The sequence below is a fragment of the Danio rerio genome, chromosome 4 (genome assembly GCF_049306965.1).
Source record: "Danio rerio strain Tuebingen ecotype United States chromosome 4, GRCz12tu, whole genome shotgun sequence".
Taxonomy (NCBI): Eukaryota; Metazoa; Chordata; class Actinopteri; order Cypriniformes; family Danionidae; genus Danio; species Danio rerio.
In genome coordinates this window covers 61944390-61964809 of record NC_133179.1, presented here as the reverse complement: position 1 = coordinate 61964809, position 20420 = coordinate 61944390, and the positions used below count along the sequence as shown (strand labels likewise).

Genomic DNA, 20420 nt, shown 5'->3' with positions numbered 1-20420 from the left:
ATGTAGAACTTTTAATGTGATTAACTTGCTCCACCTACACCAATTACAACACTTCTCAGACTTCTTTTTTCACTATGGTGTAATTACAGTGGTGAACATGACATACAACAACAACTGCACTTACTCCTGTAACCTGTTTGCAACAATGAATTTTAAATATCTGTGTCACATATTCATTTAAATAAATGGCTCATCATTGTGTGCATTCATCTTTAGTAATAGCTGCCTGACCATTAACTGAATAGGACCATTTTACATATAAGAAACCCGTTAACATGTATAGCTGTTCATGCCAATACCAACTTGATAGACTATTACATGAACATATTACATGAACAGGACCTGCCTAACATCTCTTAAGACATATAAGCATAGTGTCTATATCAATACATGCTTGATTCTCCAGATCGCTACATCTGAATGGTGCCTTTTGACCTGTTTTAAAAATTACAACCATTTGTAAGCATAGTTCTTCACTAATACCAGTTTACCTCAAATAATTACACATGTAAGTGCAGTGGGTAGCTCGATTGCCTCACAGCAAGAAGGTCGCATGTTCAAGCCTCAGCTGGGTCAGTTGGCATTTCTGTGTGGAGTTTGCATGTTCTTCCCGTGTTTGTGTGAGTTTCCTTCGGATACTCTGGTTTCCCCGAAGTCCATAGACATGCGGTATGCATGCAGTGTGAATGAGTGTGTATGCATGTTTCCCAGTAATGGGTAGCAGCTTGAAGAGCATTCGCTGTGTCAAGCATGTGCTGCATAAGTTGGCGGTCCATTCCACTATGGTGACTCCTGATTGATAAAAATAATAAAAATAAATGAATACATGAGTAATATCACACGAGTAGCAGTGCGATGTTGCCTTCTATCTGTTTTTGTATTTCTATTTGTTGTAATGGCCAGTTGTTATTGCAATAAAAAATGAATAAATACATTTTTAAAAAGCAGTGCAATGTGGCTGTAGGCTGTATATCAGCACTGATGGGAGGCGTGTGTTACAGTGTACACTAAGCACTCAAGAACGATTGTCCCTCTACCTGTTGTTTAATCCCCTGAGAACTATGCTCATCTTCAGAACTCAAATGAAGACACTTTAGATGAAGTCAGAGAGCTCCTTCATCTGTCATAGACAGCAAAAGTCCCGAGATGCTCAAAGTCCAGAAAAGGAACCAAAAACATTTTTAAAACATGTGACATATGACTTTAGTGGTTCAATTGTAATCGAGTTCCAAGAACATTTTGTGTGCAAGAAAATGTTGAAAAAAGCAGCCAGGTCCAAAATGAGAACAGATGAACCATGTCTGTTTTTGCCTCCGTATTCTCTTCATTTTCATTCAGCAGACGAAACTCAAACAGGTTTGGCTCAAGTAGAGGATGAGTAAATGACAAAATTGTAATTTTTATGTGAACTGCCCCTTTAATGCTTCTGTAAGTAAAGGTAAATTAAATATTATTACTGCATATATTGCTAAAGAATGGCAGGAAACGTGGAACACAGATAACAAGAGACGACAATTCATGTGGAAAAAAGGAAATTCTATATAGGCCTATGAAGTTGTAGAAATAGAAAAGAAGAGGTTATAATTATAAGGATGAGATTTGGACTCAGATATTATTTATTCATTTTTTTGACAGCTTAGTTCCTTTATTAATCTGGGGTCGCCACAGCGGAATGAACCGCCAACTTATCCAGCAAGTTTTTACACAGCGGATGCCCTTCCAGCCGTAACCCATCTCTGGGAAAACTCAGATATTAATAGGAAGTAATGTGTTGCAGACATACAAGTCATCATAAGTGGATTAAAAAAGTTAAGAAAATGTTTAGATTTAAGGTTTGTGTGAGAGAAAGCAGATATAGTGTAAAGTGAAAAACATGGGAGACATGTATCAATAAGTCATGACTGCAAAAGTAAGTGGCAAGAAAGCTAAACAAGAAAAGACTTTTATTTTGGTGTGTGACGTCATCAGGCGGCGCCGCTTCAGCGCTGTGATTCAACTGGAGAAAGGTTTGTTGTAAAATGTTTACACAGATATAAACCCATTTAAAGTTAAAGTTCGAAGGTTTTAGTTTTTTATACGATGCTAAATTATGTTCCTACTGTTGGAAATATTTTAATCCTTTATTCAACGTAGTACTATTTTATTCTATAGAGGTAAAGTTGGTTTTATATTCGCACATTCAGACTTTCTCCTTAATAATATAATTTCATAAAAGTATTATTTGCAAACTCTAAACAGTGAAATCATATTAGCAGCCAATGACTATCAAAAGTACAACATTGTTCAGAGTCAAATAAACAATGTTAATGCTGTTATCAAGTCATGCTTGCATACTAATTCCGATCGAATATTCAAAGTAACATGGTAAACAATATATAGACTGCTAAATGAACGAATGTGCGAATATAAAACCAACTTTACCTCTATTTTTATTCTTAGTAACCGAGGGCTATTGTTTGAATAAAGTAACAGAAAAGTGTGTAATAAGTGTTTTAAAGAAACGTTTTGTTTATTACTCTCATATAAAGAAATTGTTGAAGCAAGTGTTGAAGAGAAGTTATTTTGTTTCTGTTCATTGTTTTATCTATTTTAAACAATAGAGGTAAAGTTGGTTTTATATTCACACATTCGTTCATTTAGCAGTGTATATATTGTTTAACATGTTACTTTGAATATTCGAGTGGAATTAGCATGCAAGTATGACTTGAAAACAACATTAGCACTGTTTATTTGACTGTGAACAATGTTGTACTTTGATAGTCATTAGCTGCTTATATGATTTCACTATTTAGATTTTGCAAATAATACTTTTATGAAATTATATTATTAAGGGGAAAGTCTGAATGTGTAATTATAAAACCAACTTTACCTCTATTTTTAAACAGGACATTTTTATTGTTTTATTCGTTTTAAACAGAATAAAGTGTCCAAACACAGAGGAAAACTCCTGCTGAAGTGACTGATCTCCACACTGGTATAAAGATGGCGTTTATTAAAGAGGAGAGTGAAGATGTGAAGATCGAAGAGACATTCTCTGTCAAACATGAAGATCTGCAGGAACAAACAGGTTAGTTTTCATTCTCAAAGTCCAACTCAGTCATATAGAGGTAAAGTTGGTTTTACACATTCGTTCATTTAGAAGTCTCTATATTATTTACCATGTTACTTTGAATATTTGATCGGAAATAGCATGCAAGTATGACTTGAAATCACAGCATTTGACTGTGAACAATGTTGTACTTAGATAGCCATTGACGGCTAATTTGATTTCGCTATTTATAGTTTGCAAAAATAATTTTATGAAATTAGATTATTAAGGGGAAAGTTTGAATGTGCGAATATAAAACCTACTTTACCTCTATAATTGAATCCATCTTGCAGCCTCGAGTTTTCTGCCTGGTGGTCCTAAATGCACATTTAACTGAGATGAGGGCGAGGCAGTGGCGCAGTAGGTAGTGCTGTCGCCTCACAGCAAGAAGGTCGCTGGTTCAAACCTCAGCTCAGCTGGCGTTTCTGTGTGGAGTTTGCATGTTCTCCCTGCCTTCGTGTGGGTTTCCTCCGGGTGCTCCGGTTTCCCCACAGTTCAAAGACATGCGGTACAGGTGAATTGGGTAGGCTAAGGGCCTACTCACATTATGCTATCTGTACCGGGTGCTCCGGTTTCCCCTGCAGTCCAAATACATGTGGTAAAGGTGTATTGGGTAGGCTAAATTGTCCGTAGTGTATGTGTGTGTGGATGTTTCCTAGAGATAGGTTGCGGCTGGAAGGGCATCTGGAATAATAAAGGGACTGAGCTGACAAGAAAATGAATGAATGAATGAATGAATGAATGAATAACTGAGCTGTCGATATTTGACCTACAGTATTCTCATAGAAGATATCTGCTATTACAGTGATAGTGTTGGTTTAGTACTTTCCATTTGCATGTCACATTGATCACAATTCCCTTTTTTCATCAACTTCTTTATGGGTTTAAACTGTTAGAACTACATCATTATTACAATACCTAATTACCAGGGCTATTGTGTTTAAACAGGATTTCTGTGGGGTCTTAAAATGTCTTAAATTCCAAAATAAAAAATTTAGGCCTTAAAAAGTCTTACATTTACTAAAGTATTGTGTTGTAGGTCTTTATTTTTATTTATTTTAACAAGTCTACATTTTCCTCTATTCATGTTTTGCTACTCAGCCTGTCCAAAACATATACAATCACCAACAATCCATCTCAATAAAACTTTTTAGTCAAAAAAGTCATTTTAACTCTATTTATCATAATAGTTTAATTAATTAAATATCACAATAACTTTTTGTTTAAACAAGCTCCATGTATTTACTGCTGAGGATATCGACTTGCATAGATTTATTTTATTATAGTTTTTAAAACTTTTCAAAATATTTGTTAATTTTTTTACAATTTTTTTAAAGGTTATTTTAAAAACAATTACAAAACAATACAACTAGAGCTTTTGTTAAGAAATATCTAAAATATTGTATTTTATTTTTCATTATTCATTTATTATTGCATTATTAAATAAAAATATATTTTTTTATAGGGCAAATTAAAATCTTTTCCATTTGGGCCATTTGAAAAATTTCTTTATGTCAGAAAGCTTGGATGCCCCCAATATTAAATATGCTGAATGAAATGGACACTAAAATAATTAACTGTTATAAAACATTGTACAGTATTCTAAACTATATGATGTTGTTGAGGGACGACATGAAGCAAAACTAACAATTTATAGTTGAACAATAACGTTTAGCATTGCACTGACTACAACTGGCCAACAAACTAGTCTAAAATGACTTTTGCTGTTTAAGAAATGGATTACAGCATGCTGATGATATGCAGAGATTTGGTTTAAAAAAAAGTTTTAAAAACAATATTTTTGCTGTACCATCCCTACGTTTTTTACATTTTGTTTGAAGATTTTCAGGACAACAGTGTCTCCAGGAGAAAATATATCCAAAGATGTTGTTTTAAATAGTAAAAAAAAAATCATTTGAATTATTTAGCCTGACATGTTTACAGCTCCAAAATACTTTCAAAGTTTCTCAAGTGAAAATATGTTGTGTTCAAAGGGGAAAAAAAAGTTTAGGTTTTTTAACCAGACATTTAAAAAGAATATATTTATAAATGGTAATCACAGTACTGAGAAATCATGATATTTTTAGTCAAGGTTATCATACCGTCAGAATCTTATACTGGTCTGTGAGCCAGCACATATAGTAAGGGGCATACAAAAAGTAGATTTCCAAAATAATTATTTTTAATAAAGTCAAAAAATTTCTCAAAAACTCAAAAAATAAATAAATGAAACAATTAAATCAATTGAAAAATCAATAAACTAAACAAAGAAAACAAAACTGAGTTCAAACCAAACTAATCATGAATAAATCAAAAACAGAACTCCTTGAAATGACAAGACTGACCACATTTATACCAGAGGGACTAGTCCACAGTAAACAAGAAGGGGGAGACAAAAACAGACAATTTACAACAACAATAAACTAAGTCAAATATCTAAATACAAATCTAAATATTAGTTAAATAAATTCTAAATGAAAAACTAAATATAAATCTGAACAAACACTGCAAATCATTAATGAACTTAAACTAAAGATCAGCTCTCCCTCCAAGCCCTTAAGCCAATGGTATCGGCTAGCGGAACCAATAGGTGCCACTTGGCGGCACGTCGGCCCTTTAGTTTGTCGGACCACACCCAGAAACTCCGTTCCTCATCGGCACTGCAGCATGGTAACTTAAACTCAAAACAAAACTAAATAAAAAAAACATACACCACACTGGCCATCACATGGTCCATGTTTAATGCTGCTTGATGTTGCAAAGTCATTCATTCATTTTCTTTTCGGCTAAGTCCCTTTATTAATCCGGAGTCGCCACAGCGGAATGAACCGCCAACTTATCCAGCAAGTTTTTACGTAGCGGATGCCCTTCCAGCCGCAACCCATCCCTGGCAAACATCCACACACTCAATCACACACACACTCATATACTACGGACAATTTAGCCTACCCAATTCACCTGTACCGCATGTCTTTGGACTGTGGGGGAAACCGGAGCACCCGGAGGAAACCCTTGCCAATGCAGGGAGAACATGCAAACTCCACACAGAAACGCTAACTGAGCCGAGGCTCGAACCAGCGACCTTCTTGCGGTGAGGCGACAGCACTACCTACTGTGCCTCTGCTTCGCCCCTGTTGCAAAGTCATATTTTCTAATTTAATCATTTTTCTTTGTATGTATAGACATGAACACATTTGTTTGTGGAGAAAGTAGCCGTTTATTAGTCCTAGTCATTTTTCCAATAGGCAACTGAAGCTTTAAAACAATAGCATATAAGATCAAGGCCCCATTTCAGAAAGGAGGTTGAGTGAAAACTCAGAGCATTTTAACCCTGAAATGAGAGAAACTCTGGTATTTGCGTTTCAAAATGGCAAGTTTGTGAAATTCGAGAAAGCAGGGTAAGTCAAGCCTGTTTCTGAAAGAAAGGTAACTTGGTAACATACTCTGTGAACCTAACCTGGTCAGCAGGTTTTATTCTCTTAACTCTGTTTTGAGTTTCTGTCGGTCTCCTTTTCTTTTTTTTTTTAAATGAAGCAGTATTTCTCACTTAGCCTTATATATTCAGCCACCTATTTTTATGTGCATATTGGATAGGCTAAAAAACAGTTGATGGAAACATCATGATGCACATAACTTTTGAAATATAGGCATAAAAAAACATGCGCTAAATCTTCACCACATGTTCATTGTGTGCTGACATTGTCCTCTGAGGTGAAAGTCATTTATTAAACACAGAAAAGATTCATGTAGCTTCTCCTACCGCAGTAAATTCTGTTTTTACTGTTGAGATTTGGCGCCAGTTAATCAGGAAGTGACGATTTTGTTCTTTTTAAGTCATTAAATGGAAACGCTGATTCATTCATTCATTTTTTTTGGCTTAGTCCCTTTATTAATTGGGGGTCGTCACAGCAGAATGGACTGTGTACGTTTTGTTCATTTGTTTTCCATTTTTAAACGGAATAAAGGAAAGGAAAAAAATGGCCGTTTTTCCATTTTTCTTTTGCTCACAAGAAAACGAAAAAACGACATTTTGGCTGGATTTTCGTTTTTTGGTTTAAAGTAGGAAAACGGATAAACGACTTTAATATTCATTTTACACATGTAGGTGGTGCTGAAATGCCCACTTTCCTCTAATTAGTCAACTATTATTATTATTATTATTATTATTATTATTATTATTATTATAACCTTTATTTTACCAGGAAAGACACATTGAGATTAAAAATCTCTTTTACAAGAGCGTCCTGGCCAAGATTAGGCAGTACACAAGTCACATGAGTCCAACAGACAACAAACAAAAAACAATTTACAGTTAACATGAATCACACTGACATCTATTCAAAACATCTACAAACCTGTTTCAACTTCTAAAACTTTTTAAAAGCTTGTAGTGAAATCAAGTCTTTGAACTGCAACTGTGTTTGCAGATTAATCCAAGCAAAAGGTGCTGCGTACTTAAAAGCCTTTTTTCCCATCTCAGTCCGCACTTTAGGGACAAAGAGTAAATAAATATCCTGTGAGCGAAGACCATAGTTAAGAACAGGCTTTTTACAAATATAATTCTGGAGATATGATGGGAGTAAACCCAGTATAGATTTAAACTAAATCTGAGCTTGTGACGTCGTCCTCAAAATAAAAGCCTTACACGCAGGCTTTTAATTATTATTATTTAATTATATATAAACAAAGTTTACATATTCTATCATTTGAACCACACACAGTTAGCAGGCTTACATTCATTGCACATGTATAAATTAAATAAAAATGTAAATTAGCAGTATTCTTAGACATTTTGTCATTAAAATAAGGTCATAGTTCACAGCCAAGTTTCTTGCTGCTGTGCACCTGATGCTGAGCAAAGATGGCCATTTCCGAGCAGCACCTGGTTTGTATGATTGTTTCAGAGCAAGGGCTTTATAATAATAATAATAATAATAACAATAATAATAATAATAATTATTATTATTATTATTATTATCACTTAGTAGTGTTTTTATTGTTTAGTTTTTTTTTCTTTTTAATAAATGTTAACAGAACAAAAATAAGAACACATTGGGCCCTGCTATAAAAACAGGTTACCATTTGTTTTTGTTTTATTTCTTCCTATTTTAATTATATATTGAAATTATTTCTTTGATAATTAATACTGTTTTATTGCAACGCCAAAGTAGGCTTGTCTTATTATTTTTTGTAATTTGCTGTTATTGTTATTGTAGGCTACATGGCAGGCTTTGCGAAATTTTTTAAAATAATATATACTCATAACCTTACTAATTCGAGAGCCGAACCTAAAAAAGTTTAAGTGCAATGAGCCTGTACAATAAAGTGAGCCGCAATGCATATTTGCATATATGAATGTCTTATCTGCCTAGCTAATCCATTGCAATATTGCATGTTCCACTATTGCACTGTGTTGCCATTTGGCAACACACACATTTGATCGATTTACAAAAAAATTATTTGATAAAAAAAAATTTGAGTTGTGAATGTCATCATATCTTACTGGAGGTGATGTTTCATGAGGAGGTGATTTTTTTTGTGGATCTAACATAATTTGATACTTTGTTTTTATTGACGTTTGCATTTGCATTTAGCAACTACTCACAATAAACGCCAGTCTGTCAGAAATCGCGCTACAGAAAAACACTGGATGTCATGTGACTTAACCAAAGCACATCATTGGCTACACAAAGGTATTCTCTTTCAAACAAAAAAAATTATGTTGGTCTTAAAGAAATAGTGGCAGGGAAATGAACATAAGTATCATATTGCCATATGGTTACACCGTGCAGTAGAGGGCTAGTACTTGTGTGTATTTGCATGTCTAAAATATAAAATAAGCATTAGACAGTTAAAACACTGCATAATTGTGATGATATGATGAGCTAACTTGTCATGCTTGTCACGCTGGATAATGAGTAAAACACCAGCACCAGGGACAACAACATGGTCCTCACTTCAAATTGAAACATAAGTAGGAATTTGTAGTGATTTACCCTGATCTCCCTTCCTCCTCATCCCTGTCTTTGAGGCGCTGAACTCATTATCAGTGCGAGAGATAAGTAGAGAGAGACTGTGTTCACTCCTCTCCACGCTGAACTGAAGTGTTTTTTTAAACATTCAAATGTCTGTGTCGCGCGACACAACGAATCGATTATGAAATTTGTTGCCAACGCTTTTAGTAACTGATTTTTATTGGTTTTGTTGTTGCAGCCCTACTAAAAATATTGTTATGCTGTTTAGGCATGGAACGATAACCACTTTTAATGTATAAAACCGCCAAGTGGTAGTTTTTTAGGACAACAGTATCTCCAGCAGAAAAGATATCCAAAAATGCCTTTTTAGATGGTATTTCTGCATATTGTCTGGTATATAAATTGTCACCACGTAGGTCTTCAGTAAAGCCTCAGGACATGCACAAAGGCAAGAAAACAAAGGAAAAAGTACAAATGAATGAAAACAAGTAGCAAAGTATGTCATCTTGCAATCTTATCACTTCAGTTTACAGCAAACGTGGCATTAAGCATTTGCATAAGTTCATTAATTTTCCTTCAGCCCAGTACCTTTAATTATCAGCAGTTGCCACAGCGGATTGAACCACCAACTTATCTAGCATATGTTTTAAACAGCGGATGCCCTTCCAGCTTCAACCCAGTACTGGGAAGCAATAGCATAATTTAAATACAATAATGCAGCCTCACTAATATAAGCGTGAATTATGCGTACTTGCAAGCAAGTCACAAATGTTTTTAATCGAGTGGAAGATGTACATGAGGGAACACAACACGAGTAATCTAGAGCGAGTGCATTTGATCATTTGCATTTGAAGCCACAGGCACAAAAAAAACTTGGTTTTCCTCTGACCCCCAAAATGAAATATTCTGCAAGGTATATGATCTGATTTTGAGCTGAAACCTCAGACACATTCTGGGAACACCAAAGACTTATTTTACATTTTGTTAAAAAAAAGGATTAATTAAAGGAACCCTGTAAAGGGATAGTTGACGCCAAAATGAAAATAGCCTCACCGTTTACTCTTCCTCATGTGGTTTTAAACCTTTATGAGTTTCTTGATTCAGCTGAACATAGAAAAAAAGATATTGTGAAAAACGTTCGAGGTTACTAAAGTAACCCTTCGTTCCCCGAGGAGGGGAACGGAAGCACTATAAGTGGATTTGATTGTAAAATCCACGCATTGGGAGGTTCGGTTCAGAAGCTACTCGTCTGAAAGAGTATTGAACGGGCCAATTAAGAATGAATTGGCAGCGCAAGCCTGCGCAGGTGAGCGGCATAAGCAATCAACTGAGTATATAAGCTCACCTGGCGCAGCAGACGCTATCCTTTTTAAGCTGAAGAGACTTTCAACAGCTAAGGGACAGTCATTATGGCGACGGAGTATAGTGCTTCCGTTCCCCTCCTCGGGGAACGAAGGGTTACTTTAGTAACCTCGAACGTTCCCCTTCGGGGGGAACTTCAGCACTATAAGTGGATTTGATTGTAAAATCCACGCATTGGGAGCCCATTGAAAGCGCCATAATGACTGCACCTTACCAACACCCCCGATGAGGAGATAGTCAAGCAAGCGTGACGCACCCACATCATGGGGGGCGCGGTCCTCCAACGTGTCCCTGGCCCTAATTTATCCTACTTCAACAGAAGTTTTACGGATTTATATATATTTTTTGGGGTGTCGTGAGCATCTAGATAATTCTAGGAAATACGACAGTACGTTGGGAAGCGTGCAATCCCGATAGGGAGGACGCTGCGGAGGCCATCCGTTACCCAAGGGGGGATAGATGGCAGAATTTACATATGGACTAGCCCTAAAAAGGGGGAGTACGCATAGCAAAAGAGTGGTTAGCGGGGAGGGAAGACACGGGTCCGCCCAGGGGGGGGGGGGACTTAACCGTGGCTGAATAAGCATATGGGATCGCCTAGTGGGGACCACGCATAGCAGACACCTTTACCCAAAACGCGGGCTGACCAGCGGGCAGACCTACAACGTAGTGGGCCAGCAAGTGACTCCTCCGCTGAGTCAGTGCTGGGGGCCACGGAGGAATCTGCAGGGCTCACCTGACGGGGAACTTTACTGACAGATAAAAAGGCGCACGTATCTCCGTGTTAGGGAAAATGGCGCAGCAAGCGTGTTTCAACACCCTACCGAGTTGTTTCCTCAATCACCAAGGGTTACCTAATACCCTTGAGGAAACCGGCTCCACTCGCAGATTGTAAAACCTTGCAAATGTGTTGGGTGTCACCCAGCCCGCAGCTCTACAGATGTCTGTTAGAGGGGCGCCGCGTGCGCGCGCTCGAGAGGATGCGAAGCTCCGAGTGGAGTGCGCACGCGCTCTCGGGGGACGCGGCTCATCTCGGCTCTGATAGTGAAAGAAAGGCATCCACAATCTAGTGGGAACTTATTTCGGTACGGCACTTCCCTGCTGCCGACCGCTATAACAGACGAAGAGCTGCTCAGATGATCTAAACTCTGAGTGCGGTCCGGATAATACGCAAAACGCGAACTGGACAATAAATAAGGGCTGGGTCTGCCTCCTCCGAGGGCAGCGCTTGCAGGCTCACTACCTCGTATTAAAACGGAGTGGTAGGAACCTTGGGCACATATCGCGGGCGGGGTCTCATACGTGAGAGAAGCCAGCCCAATTACAGGCACGAGTCACTGACCGAAAAATGCCTCCGGGTCCCCGACCCTCTAATCGATATCAACGCGACCAGCAGAGCTGTCTTCAGGGACAGAAATATACTGAGTCGAGGATCGAAGGGATCTGACGCGGCTTGTGTAGCGAGGGCGAGATCCTAAGAGGGCATGAAGGGGGGCGGGGTGGATTAATTCGCTTAACGCCCCTGAGGAACCGGATGATGAGGTTATGCGTTCCCACGGTGCCGCCAGACACCGCGTTATGAGAGCGGAGATGGCAGCCACGTAACCTTGAGTGTGGAGGGCGACAGCCTGCTCTCCAACTTCTCTCGGCGTAAAGAAAGCACAACGCTGATCTGGCAAATTACGGGGGTCTTCTCAGCGAGAGACACACCATTCAGTGAATAGACTTCACGTCAGGGCATAGGCGCGCTCGGGGAGGGGGCTCTAGCCCGAGTGACGGTATTAGCGCAATCGGAGGTTACCTAAGTCTTCCTCGCGTCTAAAAATCTCTTCAAAGATCGGCGAGGGTGCCAGGTGGTGCCCTGTCCCTGAGAGAGTAGGTGCTCTCTCGAAGGGACTGCCAGGGGAGGGCTATCGCGAGGGAGAGCTCTGACATCCAGGTCCGGTTGAGCCAGAGGGGCGCAACCAGCAACCTGTTCCTCGTCCTCCCTGACCATGCACAGTAACTGCGCGAGCAGGCTCACTGGGGGAAACGCGTATTGCGCGTGCCCCGAGGCCAGCTGTAAGCCAGTGCATCCGTGCCGAGAGCACTCGGTCAGGGAAAGAACAACTGGCAATGAGCGATCTCGGGGGAAGCAACAGATCGATCTGGGCTTCCCCGAATCGCGCCCATATCAGCTGAACAGACTCGGGGTGGAGTCTCCATGCTCCAGGACGCAAGGCTGCCGTGAGAGCGCATCGGCTGCACGGTTGAGCTTGCCTGAATATGAATGGCGTGCAGCGATTTCAGCCGCGGATGACTCCAGAGGAGCAGACGGCGGGCGAGCTGAGACATGCGGCGAGAGCGCATACCCCCTATACGGCTGATATACGCCACCGCCGCCGTACTGTCCGTCCTGACCAGCACGTGTTGCCGCTCCAACACCGGAAAAAAACGGTGGAGAGCGGGGAACACTGCCAACAGCTCCAGGCGATATGCCAATGCAACTGGGTACCTTTCCACAGGTCCGCAGCCGCATGCCCGCAACGCACAGCCCCCCAGCCCGTGTTGGAAGCGTCTGCTGAAACGACAACAAGACTGGACGCCTGTTCTAGAGACACCCAGGCCTGTAGGAACGAGGGGTCGCTCCAAGGGCTGAGGGCGCGGCGACACAGCGCAGTAACAGAGACTCGGTGTGCGCGCGCGTGCCATGCGCGTCTGGGGACTCGATCGTGAAGCCAGTGCTGAAGTGGTCTCATATAGAATAATCCGAGCGGCATGAAGCGGCTGCGGATGCCATATGCCCCAGGAGCCTCTGAAATTGTTTCAGTGGGACCACTATTTTACTGTCGAGCTCTCTCAGACAGTACAGCATCAGCTGAGCGCGCTCTCCGGAGAGGCGCGCTGCCATGGTGACCGAGTCCAGCTCCAGCCCGAGAGAAGAGATCCTCTGCACGGGGGCGAGTTTGCTCTTTTCTCGGTTGACCTGAAACCCCCACAGGTGGAAGTGCCAGAGCACTTTGTCTCTGTGCATAATCAACTCTGTGCATAATCAAAAGAGAGGGCAATTCAGCCAGTCGTAAAGAAATTGAGTATGCAGATGCCCGCGAGCCGAAGGGGCGCTGAGGCACCCTCCGCGGGCTTGGTGAGGACCCGCGGAGACAGAGAGAGCCCGAAGGGGAGGGCTTTGTATTGCCAAGCTCGACCTTCAAACGCAAACCGCAGAAACTGTCGGTGGCGAGGAAGAGTGGAGACATGGAAATACGCGTCCATCAGGTCTAATGCTGCAGACCAACCCAGAGGACGAACGCACCGGAGGATGCGCTTCTGCGTGAGCATTCTGAACGGCAGCTGGTGCAGGCAGCGGTTCAAAACGCGCAGATCTAGGATTGGCCGTGACCCACCGCTCTTTTTGGGCACGATGAAGCGTGGGCTGTAAAACCCGCTCTCCATCTCGGCTGGAGGGAGCGGCTCGATTGCATCCTTCGCCAGGAGGACAGCAATCTCCTCTCGCAAGACAGGGGCGGACAGGGGGCTGACCCTGGTGAATACACACCCGTGACTTGGGGGGCCGTTTCGCGAACTGAATCGCATAGCCGAGTCTGATTGTGCGTATGAGCCACCGCGAAGAGCTGGCCCGCGCTAACCAGGCAGGCAGAGCTCTCGCTAATGGACTCATCGCTACAATCGCTGACGTACCAGCAGTGGGGCAGCGCGGAGTGGGTGTGCTGATCCGGGAAGCTCGCGGGTCCCACGGAAAAGCTGGAGGTGGGATATTTGCTCTCACTCCAAACCCGAGCTCCGGAGGGGAGGCTCGAGGGGTGGGAGAAAGGAGACCGTCCTCCCAGCGCTCGTGAGCCACTGGCGAAACGCACCGAATCTGCAAGCTAGAAAGCATAGCGTCCCAGACTGGCAGATTTCGGGCTGTCACATCTGGGGAAGTGAAAAGTGCCCTTTCATAATGTTTTCATGGCAGTAAAAAGTGCCGTTGGAAATGGGGCCCCGCCCTCCAGCGGGGAAAGAGCAAGTTCCCTCTTCTCCAGATGGCCTGTCCCAGGGGCGCTTCGCGGTCCGTTGCCGGACTTAGCGGCGTTCTGGGCAGGGGGGCTGCCTGCTTCCGAGGTGCCCGACGCGCTCGCTTCGCCTTAGGCGTGTGCGGGGGCGGAGCAGCTCTCGTAGGCGGACGCCTTCGGCGAGGAGCAGGTATGAATGGCACGGCGGGCGGAGCGGGCTACGGACCGCCGATAAGACATCACCCACCAACTGCTCTCTCACCGCCTTGAATTCCTGGGTGAATTCACAGACAGTGTCGCCGAACCTGGCTGGGGATATGGGGAAGTCAAGAAAGCGGACTTTGTCGACTTTGCGCATATCAGCCAGGGGTGGCGCTCCTGGACCACTAATGTGGACATCGTCCTCCCCAACGCACACGCAGCGGACTCAGTAGTCCGAAGAGCTAAGTCGGCGGCGGTGCGAAGCTCGTAAGCCTGGGTTGGACCCACCCTCGTGCAGCTCGGCCAGCGCCTGCGCTTGGTAGCGCTGGTAGGTGGCTATCGCATGCAAGGCGGAAGCAGCCTGGCCCGCAGCTATGTAAGCTCTAGCTCCGAGGGAGGTAGATAACTTACAGGCTTTGGATGGGAGACGAGGCGGACCCCGCCAAGAAGAGGCGCCGCGCGGATTTACCGCCATCGCGCACTCAACCTGAGGAATCGCCACATACCCCCTGGCTGTTTCACCGTCAAGAGTGGTTAGGGTGGAGGAACACGCAGCACGAGCAGAAAAAAGTGCTTTACAAGACCGCGTGAGCCTACTGTGCACCTCCGGGAAGAAGGGAACGCCCCTCTAGTCGGTCCGGCCGCGGAGCTGGGGGATAAACCATCTCCAACCCACGGCCGAAGCAGCCCGGGAAAGCACGGCTAACATGTCCGTTTCAGGATCCGTAGTGACAGCGCTCACCAGCCCGAAGGGGGCGAGCGGGTCTGGATCATCATCGGACAATGAAAGCCCACCCTCCGATGCCGCGGTGGACATCTGGTCTCCGGTGTCATCGGGCGTAAGGGCTACCATCTGTTAGACGGATCGCTTCCTCCGCCCGAAGCTTGGATGGAGCGCTTAGAGGAGCGGGAGGTCCGCGGGCCCGTGGGCGACGGATTATCTCTCGCTGAAACCCTCAGATCTGCCCGAGTGCCCGCTGCAGAGCAGGGGACAACTGGGGTGGTTCGCCTTTTTGCAAAGGCTAACCGCGATCTTGCGCAACAGTCATGGCATCGCAATGACGACATGAACTGCCCGCGAGCAGCGCATTAACATGCTGGACCCCCAGACATGTAACACAGTGCCCGCGCCCATCATCCGAGGACAGGAAACCACCGCATCCAGAAACGCACAGTCGGAGCGCCGTCCTGATAAGGACGTGCTGCACGACTGTGTTGCTCTTTCTGTGAAGTTTGCAACTTTATACGCACCGCTCTGGAGGACCGGACCCAAAGAACGCCAGGCAAGGGAGAAACCCAGCTCGACCGTCTGCCACTGCGTGTACACACTCTGGACCGGGAGAATGCTCTCGTTCGCTCAGAATCGCTGGTCACAGCAGGAGGAACCCTCATCGACTCGATCAGAAAGTCTCTGAAGCGAAAAGGATAGCGTCTGCTGCGCCAGGTGAGCTTATATACTCAGTTGATTGCTTATGCCGCTCACCTGCGCAGGCTTGCGCTGCCAATTCATTCTTAATTGGCCCGTTCAATACTCTTTCAGACGAGTAGCTTCTGAACCGAACCTCCCAATGCGTGGATTTTACAATCAAATCCACTTATAGTGCTGAAGTTCCCCCCGAAGGGGAACCCTAGTTTTCTTTGTGTTTCAGAAGAAAGGGAATGTTTAAAACTGCAAGATGGAGAGTAAATGGTAATTGATCATTTTCATTTTTGGGTGAAACATCCATTTCATGCTTCTCGCTTTGAGCTTTCATTCTTTTCTTTTAAAGACCTGATGGTGCTGAAAGAAGAGACTCATCAACTGAATGTAATGGAAGAGAAACAGCAGTTTGAGAAACACCAAGTAATAACGACTGATGAAAAAACCACACTGACTAAAAAGGCTTCATCACGCGGAAGACCTCGGAAATCCAAGTCTATGTGTAATTACAGCTGTACATGGTGTAGAAAGAGTTTCAGTAAAAAGTCAAACCTTGATATTCACATGAGAGTTCACACTAAAGAGAAACCTTACACCTGCAAACAGTGTGGAAAGAGGTTTGGTTATATACAAGGCTTTAAAAACCACATGAGAATTCACACTGGAGAGAGGCCGTACACATGCCAACAGTGTGGAAAAAGCTTCTATCATGCAGGAAATTTTGCAGCGCACCAGAAAATTCACACTGGGGAGAGGAAGTATACATGCCAACATTGTGGAAAAAGCTTCTCTAAAACAGGAAACTTGGCAGTACACATGAGAATTCACACTGGGGAGAAGCCTTACTCTTGCTCTCAGTGTGGAAAGAGTTTTAAGCAAAATGTCACCCTTAAAATCCACATGAGAACTCACAATGAAGAAAGAATTTTTACCTGCACACAGTGTGGGAAAAGTATTTCTCAAAAGCACTACCTTGACATCCACATGAGGATTCACACTGGAGAGAAACCTTACACATGCACAGAGTGTGGTAAAAGTTTCCCATATAAAGGCTCACTCAATCACCACATGATAAGTCACACCGGAGAGAAGCCGTTTACATGTGCTCAGTGTGGAAAGAGCTTCACAACCAAAGCTAGCTTCATGAACCACATGGATGGTCACACTGGAACCATAGTGTTCACATGTGATCAGTGTGGAAAGAGTCTCACACGCAAAGACTCTATGAAGCAACACATGAAGACTCACTCAGGAGAGGATCGTTTTAGATGCAGTGAGTGTGGAAAGGGCTTTAAATGTAAAAGAAGTCTCAGCACTCACCTGAAGCTTCACAATCGAGAGCAAAAATGAGGCCTTGTCCAGCGGAGCTTGGGGCTCTCTCCCAGGACAGCATGTCAAACAAGTGTGAACTCTTGAATACATATCAAGTTACTGATAATGAAACCCTTGGAACATCTGGAGATTTAAACTCAATAATGAAGAGGGGTAAAGATGTACCAGGTTGTGAGAGTTTCTACAGGGCTGCATAAAAAGCTAAATACCTTTATATGTGTTTCAAGTTATTATGAACTGATTATTTTATTTTGTGCAAATTGCACACTTCAAACTAATTTTCGGCTCTTAATATAGAATTAGAAAGATTAGGGAGGAGAAAGTGTTAAGGGAGATGCAGGGAACACTGTCCTACACGCTTAAGCTTGGTTTATAATTGATGCGTCCGCTTGTTTGCTTGAGTGCGTGCAGCAAATGTGATGTCATCGCGGAGTTTGCAGAGGTTTGCTTTGGGTAAACGCGACATAATTTCGGCCGGCGGAGTGTATGTTTTTTTTTTTTTTTGAGACTCAAGCAAACAGTGCGCGCGGCGCCAGATTTTGATTTGAGTTGAATATGAATCACTTTGAGCATCTGAAGACATCTTTATCAGCAAACAGTACGCAATGGTGCCGCATTTGAGACTTTGCCTGAAACGTACGCCTGCACAGACATCCTTATGATCCATGATCATAGAGATCACCAGATGACCAATAATTCTTGGCTAGAAATTGCACCAGCCATGGGAAAGAGGACAGTTTTTGTTAAAAGTTTGTAAAAACCTGAGGGATGTTCTTTAAAAGTCAAAGAGGCCATGGCAAAAGTGGAGACCCAGGTACATAATTACAGACAGGCCCGGATTGGCTAATCGGGAGGACCGGGAGAATTCCCGGTGGGCCGATCTGTTTTTTGGCCGCCAGGGCCGGTGTCCCTAGCTCCAGAATCTGTTGCTCTCAGCAGTCACACTTTTTAAAAATAATTTATTTATTTACTTGACCACAGCCTTCTTATTATTTTACCGCAGCTCTGCTCTTTTTATCTATTTTCTCGTAGCCTCATGAGCAGGATGCAGCCTGCAGGTTAATGATGATATAACTAGATAAGTCACCATTCACCATACAGCTGTTGTGGTACAGTGGTTAGTATGGTTAGATAAAGACGCGGCCAACCTGGGTTTGGTCCTTGTCTGAGTAACATTTTTTTTTTTTTTCATTTTTATTGTTAAGACATAATACTGTAAGGGTTGTTGAACATTTGAAGTTCTAAAAGAGCTGTTTTCTCAAAAAAAAGACGTGATAGTGTAATTAGAAACTGAATTGGAAATAACCTTATTTTAATATAGTCAGTGGTGAACTGAGGTGGGCCGGTCTGAGGCTTGAAACTCCAGGGCTGAAAAAGAGTCCCACTCCGGCCCTGATTACAGAATATGTTTTTCCGTTAGTCGTAGGTTTTACACTGATTTATACGTTACAATTTTGAATTTAAAACAATTTGATATCAAAACTATAATTAAGGAACAAATTATTTTTTTGATAACCGGAAAGGAATATTTGACCCTATTGGTTTACAATACACTGATGCCATGTTTTTCTAGGCTTTATTGGTGATCATGGTCAGAAGTGTTGGACCATTATTGCCTTTTTAGCATAAGTATAGGACAGAAACTAGCCAGACAGTAATGTGTGAATTGTAGAGTGGGCTAAATCTAAAAAAAAAACATGTACTTTTTAGTAAGTGTACTTTTTTGCTTTTATTCTTGCCATAATAAAATATATTTGTTGAGCAGCCCATGTTCTCTTGTCATGAATATTTTAATAAACTTCAATGGGTAAAACTGTCTGAGATATGAACAAAAGAAAGTGATGCATCAAAGTTTGATTAAAAAATCTTGAATGGTTATAAAAATGCTTATAATAATTAAAATAACTTATAAAAAACAATAAAAATAATTAGCTTAAAAATCTTGAATGATGATAATGACTTGAATGATGATAATGAAATTTTCTACTTCTTTGTTTATCCATCTGACTTTACGGTCAGATTCTTTTGACCGCCCCCTGTCTTTTTAAAGAATATCACAACGACGAATGCGGTGAGTATAAAAGCCTTGTCCGCGTCGTGAGATGCGCGCAGTCAAAGGAGGTGTGCAATGTGGTGCCAGGTGAAGGTATAAATCCAGCTTTAGATTGTGTTTTCGATCATTCACATTGTCTGATTTCACTCATGTGAACAAACAACCATTTGCCTCAAGTTTTGGGCTTTTGTCTGCAATTTCTTGTTGGCGAATGAAAGTCCGGCTAAACTCGTGCGGTGTAAACTTGCCATAAGGCAATGTCTGTGAGCAACTGATGCAGACTTCCTAAAGCCCTGTTCAGACTACACAATGCCATTTGCCTGTTAAGACAGATCAGATTTGTGTCAGATTATGAGATTTTGACTTGATCAAATCTTGATGTGTTGTGGGTAACAAATGAAGACTTCAGGTTTCAAAACACTACAAGTTTATTTTGATGGACTGATTTGAGAAAAGAAACAAGTTTTCTTCATGGAGACAGTTACACTTTCTATACATGGTTGCCCTAAAATATATGTTCATGTGAAAACTCCCACATTACTACAAATAAAGTGTTGTATGGGAAACCCAGTGTCACTATTGTGAATGAGAACATGAGTCATTTGTTGTAATTTCAGTACTCAACAGACTACTGAAGCACTTCATTTATGAATGAACTATTTTATAAAGCTAAAAAGGTTATTAACCAGGTAATGCTGTGTACAATTTCTCTTTACTTTTACCAAATTTAACTAGTTTATAGCAAAAAAAGAGGTTTACATGGATATTGACGAGACATTCTGTAATGTACATGAGTATATGCAATTGAAAATATGCTCAGTGTTTTCAATATGACTTTCACAAAGTTGACAAAAGTTATCCTCAGTATTAAATATTAATCTCAGAAATTATTTTGATGGATACATATCATTAATCATTTTAAACTGAAGCTCTTTATTTTGGGCAGAATTGAATAAGAAATGTAACTTGTTCTTATTTTTTCTAATTCCTGTGAATT

General features: G+C 42.1%; 1 protein-coding gene across 5 annotated transcripts in view; it reads left to right on the top strand.

The window, feature by feature from the left end:
• Positions 1 to 1963: 1963 nt before the first annotated feature.
• LOC137487246 (uncharacterized) overlaps positions 1964 to 20420 on the top strand; it is a 32302-nt gene continuing 13845 nt past the window's right edge. For 2 of the 5 annotated variants that reach the window (XM_073948418.1, XM_073948417.1), the window contains exons 1-2: positions 1964 to 2006; positions 2918 to 3067. In XM_073948418.1, the coding sequence (XP_073804519.1) occupies positions 2983 to 3067 (85 nt within the window). In that variant the 5' untranslated portion in view covers positions 1964 to 2006; positions 2918 to 2982. Of the gene's footprint in view, positions 2007 to 2917; positions 3068 to 8107; positions 10207 to 16250; positions 19135 to 20420 lie in introns of those variants that run through there. The other 3 variants (XM_017354366.4, XM_073948419.1, XM_073948416.1) reach the window with 3 other exon arrangements.